The sequence below is a fragment of the Chenopodium album genome, chromosome 21 (assembly GCF_948465745.1).
Source record: "Chenopodium album chromosome 21, dcCheAlbu1.1, whole genome shotgun sequence".
Taxonomy (NCBI): Eukaryota; Viridiplantae; Streptophyta; class Magnoliopsida; order Caryophyllales; family Amaranthaceae; genus Chenopodium; species Chenopodium album.
In genome coordinates, this window is record NC_137854.1 from 20,081,424 (window position 1) to 20,090,507 (window position 9,084).

The 9,084-nt window shown below is 34.6% G+C and overlaps 1 protein-coding gene across 1 annotated transcript; it reads left to right on the forward strand.

Annotated features, from left to right (window-relative positions):
• Positions 1 to 1,847: 1,847 nt before the first annotated feature.
• On the forward strand, positions 1,848 to 3,811 carry LOC145600540 (protein FAR1-RELATED SEQUENCE 5-like). The gene is made up of 5 exons (XM_081656425.1): positions 1,848 to 2,174; positions 2,328 to 2,515; positions 2,604 to 3,098; positions 3,198 to 3,429; positions 3,527 to 3,811. Exons 1-5 carry the CDS (start codon positions 1,848 to 1,850, stop codon positions 3,809 to 3,811), a joined length of 1,527 nt encoding a protein of 508 aa, XP_081512551.1.
• The last annotated feature ends 5,273 nt before the right edge of the window (positions 3,812 to 9,084 follow it).

Here is a 9,084-nt window from a genome sequence, read left to right on the forward strand (position 1 = left end):
TAAGTAGATTAGTTCTTTTGTCGATTCGCATTCTCGAACTTGTCGTAGTGTTAAACATTATTCTATGAATACAAATTTATAACGTTAAACAATGTCTTAACCAAAAAAAAGGATCTAGCTTATAATTTAGCAAATATAGAGTTTGAAAATCAATCAATCAATTGAACTGAGATTGATTGAAATACCTTCCTCATATATATATGAACATTCAACATTATTATGCACATTTAATTAGCAGAATTTACATCTTTAGTACAAAAGATTTGCACGTTTCTATTTGTAAATATGCATGTATCACTTTTAAAATCTGCACAATTTTATTCAAGAATAATGCACATTTTGTAGATCAGTAAGGCATACACGAATGATGCACATTTAATTTAAAGATCGAGGAAAAGAAAGAGAGAATATGGAGCACAAAGAAGGAGAAGAATTAGGAATGGGAGGAGAGAGAAAGAGAAATAGATGGAAAAAGAAATTCAAGAGAAAAAATGGGGGAAAGTAATGAATATGGAGGAAATGGAAGGAAGATGAACAAATGAGGGAAGAAAGAAATGACAATTTTTTTTTACAATATTTATAGTTTTGCCATTAATGAAGTATGTCATTAGAGTCATTAGATCTTTTTAGTTCAATGGATGAGATTCCTTCTCATTCTTCTCATTATAAGGTCCTTCTCATTTAACCCTATATATATATATATATATATACATATAGGTTCTCACATAATCCTAATTCTATATATATATATATAGAATTAATTCTATATAATTCTATATATATATATATATATATATATATATATATATAGAATTGGGATTATGTAAGAACCTATGTCTAAAATAGGAACTAGGAACTAATCTGGAGCGTTGATCGCCCTCAATCCAACGGCCTACATCTCACCCGCCTTTTTCATTTCAGTAATGGCATTTTGGTAATTTTTCCACTTTGAATGACCTCCTTTCTCTCTCTCTCTCTCTCTCTCTCTCTCTCTCTCTCTCTCTTCGTTTCATTTTCTCTCTCTTCGCGTCCTTATTTTCTCTCTCTACCTTCGAGTTCTCCGCCGCGCGATCCGAGTTCTTCGATTGTGCGATTTTTTTTGCCCAAATTTTTTGATTTTGATCTTCAATTACATCGTATTCTTCGATTTTTTCCATTCATTGAGGTAATTTTCTAATTATATTTGTATTTTCGTTTTTTATTTTGATTTCATAGTTTATCTTATTACGAGTTTTTTTATTTAGGGTTTTTTATTCTAATTTTTATCAATTTTTACTTGTTAATTGTTCTTTGAATTATTCTATATAATTTAGTGTTTGATTTTGGGTTTTATTTTTACGATTTTGGTTTTTACTTTCTATTTTATGGTTTTACACTTACAGAATTCATTGTAGATGTTTTCTGTATATAGTTGCTATATTGCTTGTTGTTATTAATCAATTAGTATAATTTGTTGTTTTAAATTTACTTTTTGCATTCAGTCTTTAACTTTTCATTATTAGTTTTACTTAATTCTTATAACTTCATGTTTTTTAGTTTCTTCAAGCTTTTTAATTTTTTTTTTTACTTTATGCTCCGAATCATTTACTTTTTTGTATATCTTTAATAATTTTTATAAGAATATTTTTTCAAAATTTTGTTTACTTTTAGTTATAGTTTTTTTACTTTTTTCAATTGTTTGTTTACTTTTTCCTTCGATTCATTTACTTTTCAAGAACATGTCTGAAAGTGTAGAGCATTGTTCTTCTTCTGTCACTACTTAAGATAACAATGTAAGAATTTTCAAAATACCCACACAGCCTCTGCTTCCTAAAATATATTATAATTCTGGAGGTGATAAAGAGTATATGCCAGGTTGTTCTTCGGAAAACAAACCTTTTGTTGGAATGATATTTGATACTCTTCAAGATGGTATTGCCTTTTATTACAAATATGCTAATGAGTGTGGATTTAAAGTCCGTTCTAGTACTACTAAATCACAAAAGATTAAGGATGATCCTACTGATAAAGGAGTTGTTGTAAAATATTTATTATGTAGCAAAGAAGGGTATGTGACAAATAACAAGAAATTTGGTAAACAAGTTGAAGGTTCTTATTTAAAGAAAAAGACTGTGAAGAGAGTTAGTTGTCCTGCTAAGATAAAATTTAGGTTTTGTACTGGTGGGAAGTATATGGTTTATTGTTTTTATGAATATCATTCTCATCCTTTTTCTACACCTATTAGTCTATTACTAGGCGGTTACTAAACATGAAGTTGGTTTAAATTTTACTCATAAGAATATTTTTGACAACTCAAAGTTAAATATAGGGGCTATTATGTCTTATAGGATCATGAAGAACTTTGTGGTGGGTTTCAAAATGTCAGGGGCAGTAAAAATGATTTCAAAAAATTTTCTAGGGACTTGAAAGTTTATATCTCTAATGCTGATGGTGCGATGTTTGTTCAGAACTTTGAACAAAAAGTGAAAACCAGTAAAGGGGATTATTATTTTGATTATTGTGTTGATGAAAGCAGGCATTTTACCCGTGTCTTTTGGGCTAATGTTATTGGTAGAAGAGATTATATTTGGGGACTCTTTATCTTTTGATTCCACCTATGATAGAAATAAATATTCATTGGTTTTTTGTCCTTTTACTGGTGTTGATAATCACAAGAGATGTGTTACATTCAGTGTTGCTCTATTATCTAAAGAAGGCATAGATTCTTTTGTGTGGCTATTTCAAACTTTTTTGAAGTGTATGGGAAGAGAACCCTCTTGTATTATCACTGATCAAGATCCTGCAATGGGTATTGCCATAGAAAAGGTTTTTACCAAGACTAAACATAGGCTATGTATGTGGCACATAATGAGGAAGGTACCTGAAAAGGTTGGAACTGATTTTTGTAATGAAACTGATTTCCTGAAAAAGCTAAGTGCAGTAGTTTGGGATAGAGAAATTGATCCTCATGTATTTGTTGATGGCTGGAACAGTGTTATGGAGGAGTTTCACCTTGTCGATCATGATTTGTTTGCATACATGTTCAAGATTAAACATCTTTGGATTCCTGCATATTTTAAGGACTTATTTATGGGTGGGTTAATGCGTTCTACTTCTAGGTCTGAAGGTGAAAACAGTTTCTTTTGTAATTTTACAAACCCTCATGTGACCTGTGTTGAATTCTTTGTTCGTTATGAAACTGCTCTTGATGCTTAAAGGCATGAACAGGATGAGTTGAACAGGCTTTTTAAACTTGAGCCTCAATTGATTACTCATTTACACTTGGAAAAGCACGCTGCTCTTGTTTATACTCGTTCCACATTTTATGAATTTCAAGAAGAATGTCAGGGAGCTTGTTTTTCATGTGGTGTTGAAAGTTGTAGTTCTCTGTATGGAGATGGTGTGGAGTTTTATGTTTTTGTTGATCATGAGAAAAGGAAAAATTTTGATGTAACTTTTGACTTGGCCACATATGAGTCAAGTTGTACTTGTAGAATGTTTGAGAGTCAAGGCGTTTTATGTAGACACATTTTGTTTGTTATGAAAGGCAAGTGTTTACGTGAAATTTCCCGATCCTTATATCTTGAATCGTTGGAGAAAAGATGTTTTGAAGAAAGCTTCTGTCATAAATGTTGCTCTGGATGATGCTTCTAAGTATGATAAGAAGAAGCAATTAGTCAGTGATATATGGTCAAAGATTTTCAGTGACCAATCTGAGGATGATTTATCTGAGCTTATTAGGACATTATCTTCATTTGAGGAGCAGATGATATCAAAGAATCATCCTAAAAATGCACCTAGTTCAAAAGAGGTGAAAGATGCTGATATTTAGGTTTTGGTTAGGTCAAATGAAGTAGATGTAAATATCTTGCCTCCAAATCAGTGTCTTAATAAAGGTTCTGCCAGAAGTTCAAAGCGGTTAAAGAGTGCAAAAGAAATAGCTATTGAACAAAAATCCAAAAAGGGCAAAACCTGTAGAGTTTGTGGGCAATCGGGTGTTTCCCATGATAGTAGAAACTGTCCAAACAAGTAGTTTTTCAGGTATTTTACTTTTTAATGTGTTCCATTTACTTTAAACTTCTATTTATTTACTTTAACAGTAACTTCATTTACTTTTTAGGAAAAATTGCTCCCATTAATCTGAACTTTGCCTCGTCCACCGAAAATAATCCCAACTTTCGTTTATTATCTATTGCACCCAACTTTAGGGGGTATTAATTTTTGTTGCACCCAAAAGGTCATCTAACCTGATGTAGCAGGTCACCTAGCCACGTGTCAGCGTATGACTGGCTTAAATTTTTTTTTTAAAAAAAAAACCCCACAAACCACCCCATACCCAGCAGCCGGCCACCACACCCCCATCCCCACCACGCCGGAAAATCACCCCCACCCTCGAAAAACCCCTCCCCTGGTGCCGGAAACCGCCGCCCAACCTTCCCCTTACCTCGAAACCCACCCTTTCCCTTCCCCCACCCCCGAAAGCCCCTCCCTCACTCCCGGAAACCGCCGCTCAACCCTCCCCCTTCCCTCAAAACTCCCCCTTTCCCTTTCCCCACCCCCGAAAACCCCTCCCCCACCCTTATTTCCTCTGTCACTCCCCTCTCCCCCGCCGTTTTCCGACCCAAATCCCCTTCCCCTTCCCCTTCGTTTTCGCCGTTTCCCCCTCCCCGTCGTTTCCGCCCCCTTCCCCTTCATTTCCGACCTAAATCTGGCCTCCCTTCCCCGTCGTTTCCGCCCCCTTCCCCCGCTGCCATTAACGGTGGCTGCCGTTAAGGGGTGGCTGGGTTTTTTTTTTTTTTAAATTTTGTTTTTTTTAAATTTTGTTTTATTTTTTTTTTAAATTTTTTAATTTGACCATTCATGTAGTGACACGTGTCCAAAAACAATGTGTTGACCGGATTAACCGGTTGCAGGTAAGCTGGGTGCAACGAAAATTAATACCCCCCAAAGTTCGGTGCAATAGATAATAAACGAAAGTTGGGATTATTTTCGGCGGACGAGGCAAAGTTCAATGCGAGCAATTTTTCCTACTTTTTATTTTGTGCAGGTATCATTATACTTGGTATTTTTTTTATTTGGTATTTTACCTCTTTACTTTTTCTATTTACTTTAAGTTGTAATTTATTTACTTTACATTCTAATTTATTTACTTTAATTTGTCACAATAACTGATGTTTATTTTCGTGCAGTTATTATAATACTTAGAAATTAGAAGATGTTTTGGAAGATCAAGATCAAGATTTGATGAACAAATTTTTTTTTATTATTTTTATTATTGTAATATTTTTACATTTACTATAAGTAATTGTACTACAGAACTTAATTTCAGTTTATTTACTTTTAGCTACTATCTATTAACTTTATGAAATAATTCATTTGCTTTTATGATATTTTATATCTTATGAGTTGTTTGACTTAGATAATGTCCTTATTCACAAAATTAAAGATAATATCTTGTATTACTCCCTTTGTCCTAAAATACTTGTTACCATTTCCATTTTTTTTGTTCTAAAATACTTGTCACATTTTCCATGGAACCCGAGTTGAAAGAGTATTTGAGACTCGATCTCGAACATGAATTAACATGTAGATGACTCGACCTAAATGTAACCCATATATTATTGACTTGGTGACTTCAACTTGATTATAACTCATTAAATTATTGACTTGAACCGAATTCAACTAAAACTTTAGAATGGCTTAATTCTTTAACCCGCTAATTATTGACTTGACCTGAATGTAACTTGACATGTTATTAAACTCACCTAAACCTGTATCAAACCTCATAAGATGTAAGGCCGGTTGTAATTCGACTCAAGCATGACCCAATCCCTATTTGATCAACATTGGTTACGGTATTAATTCCTATTTACCTAACTCGAATAGACCCGACCCATTCTTACTTAACCCAAACCTGACTCGTTCTTATTGAAATAGTGTTGTGCATGACCTTCCAAAATACAATAATATTTTAAAATTTTGAATTTTTTTTAGTGTGACCAAGCATTTAAGTACCACCTTCACAACCATCTCAAAATCACCTTCACAACCACCACTACCTATGGATGTCATGTCAGTAGGGCACGTCAAGTAGGAGACCTGACCCATCCCCAGTTTGGTGGGGATGGGTCTTGGTTTGGCGGGTGGTGGGGTGGGGATGGGGATGGATTTTAAGTTGTACCCGCCCAATCCCATCCCCGCCCCACCCTACCAGCTCCACTTTGTACCCGCCCCATCCCCAACTCATACCCACATATATAAATCTTTAAAAGAAAAATTATATACTTTTATACTATTTAAAAAAGAATTACGTGAATGAAAATATTGTACCCGTCGTGGGGATGGGAATGGGGATTTAAAGGCCAACGTTTGCCCCGCCCCGCCCCGCCTTTATAATTGAATTAATTCCCTGTACTTATAATCGAATAACATGTTTTTGACCTGAATTTTTTTTCTTGTTTTGACTTGAATACTTTTTCCCATTTCCACCTCTACTTTAGATCCATTTTCTATTACTTTAAATGTATTTTTCTTTAATTTAAAATCGAACACCATATTTCAGAAAGATTTTTTTAAAAAACTTTTTTTCTTTTACTTTAAACATAGTTTTATTTACTTTAACACTATTTTCATTTACTTATAATCGATAACATGTTTTTGACTTGAATTTATTCTCTTGTTTTGACGTGAATACTTTTTCCCACTTCCACCTCTACTTTGGATCCATTTTCTATTACTTTAAAAGTATTTGTCTTTACTTAAAAATCGAACACCATATTTCAGAAAGATTTTTGTAAAAACTTTTTTTCTTTTACTTTAAACATAGTGTTATTTACTTTAACACTATTTTCATTTACTTATAATCGAATAACATGTTTTTGACTTGAATTTTTTTCTTGTTTTGAATTTAATACTTTTTCCCATCTCCACCTCTACTTTAGATTCATTTTCTATTACTTTAACAGTATTTTTCTTTACTTTAAAATCGACCACCATATTTCAGAAAGAAATTTTTTTAAAACTTTTTTTCTTTTACTTTAAACATAGTGTTGTTTACTTTAACACTATTTCATTTACTTTTTGATTGATTTCTTTTACTTTTATATCCACCACCATTTTTGACACATAACAATCCTAGTAATTCAACTTAGAGATATAATATGTATACTTCATACAATTTTTTTTTAGCACAAATTGGAAACATTATATTAAGTGGCTAAAGCCATAGTTTTAATTACAATTAGCAGGACTAAAGCCATAGTTTTCAATGTCGGCTTTGAGGAAGAATAGGGCGTCATTCGTGAAAAAAGGTGAGAGATGGAGGGGCCAGAGCGTGAAATTTTGATCCGTTTGAGGCTGCCAGAGTGTTGAAGGTGGTGAAGCTGTCTCGAGAGAACCTCCATGCATAAAATGAAGATGTAAGGAGAAATTGGGTCTCCTTGTCTTAGGCCCGAGTTCGGAAGAATCTTCTTTGAGGGTTCACCATTAATGAGAACACAGTAGGAGACCGAAGTAATACACTGCATGATCCACTTCGCCCAAATAGACGGAAAGTTCATCTGGGTTAGGACATTCTCCACAAATTTCCAGCTTATCCTATTGTAGGCTTTGTTGAGGTCAATCTTAAGGATACTTTCAAAGTTTCCGGACTTTGCTTTGTTCTTGATTTTGTGAAGCATTCATGCCCCGCCAAGCTACTGTCAATGATAGATCGCCCTGGAACGAATGCATTCTGGTAGTCACCCACCAGATCACTAATAATACACCTGAGCCTTTTCACCAAGCACTTAGAGATAATCTTATATGATGTGTTGCATTATCTTATCGGTATATAATTAGACACCACCTCGGGGTTATTTACCTTAGGAATGAGAGTGATAAAAGTTTCATTAAGTTCCTTGAGTAGATAACCCCCCCCCCTAAAGAAAGCAAAACACGACTCAAAAACATCATTCTCTACGGCAGCCTTGTTTTTTTGAAAGAAAGAAGGAGGGATGCCATCAGGTCCTGGAGATTTATGCCCCTTCATGCTAAATAATGCTTGTTTCACATCCTTCCTGGAGAAAGGTTGCAACAGACAATGAGTGTGAACATCCGAAAGCTTGGGAATGGATTGTTTCCAGTCATCCCAATCACTGCCATCCCAGACTTGAGGTGTACCTTCATGAAATAAATCTTCCAAAAAATTTGTTAAATAAAAAGTGAATGGTATTGTCATCCGAGCACCAAGTTCCCTCATTATTCTTGACTGCCTTAATTTCATTCCTCAATCTTCGGGTGGTAGCACATTTGAAGAACAATGATGTGTTGAGATCTGAAAGATTGTCCCATTTCGTTCTTGCCTTTTTTTCCAGTACTTTTGTTTGATGGTAATACTCGGGAGTGACTCTCTCCTGGCCTTGAGGTTGTTAGAGATGTCAACACCAGTGGTCATATTACTCTGTAGAGAAGCAGCCTCCTCTGAGATAGCATTCCAATCAATATGGTTAGAATGCTTAAATGCCAAACACCAGCTTTTACAAAGTTTTAGCGCTTTCTGTAATTTCCTTTGGAGGGAGAACATGGCAGAGCCCTGTTGTGCTTCTCCCAATCTGTTCTAATTGCTTCCCTTATTTCAAAAAAAAGTCAACACCAGTCTTCAAGCTTGTACCGTCTCTTCTTTTTTGACGGAGGGGGGTAAGTAGAGATGATTATGGGGCTATGGTCTGAGATCAGGATGGGCAAATTAAGCGTGAAGGCTTTTGGGTAAAGCGTTCTCCAGCTATTATTGCCATAAGCTCTATTAAGAGTTTCAAAAATTGCTTCCTCATTGTCCCTATTGTTTGTCCATGTATAGCGAACACCATGAGAAGAAAGGTCTGATATTCCGCAGTCTAATTTCCATTTGACAAACTGATTTGCACCTGGAATAACATTTGCCCCCCTAATTTTTGGCTTAAGTTTTCAGTTTGGTTAAAATCTCCCATAACTAGCATATTTCCCGGGTGAGACCAAATTAAAGCTCTTAAAGTGTCCCACACTAATAGTCTTTCACAAATATACGGGGAACCATAGACAAACAAAACATACGAAAACTAATTTAATTCATCATTCACTGAGCACAGA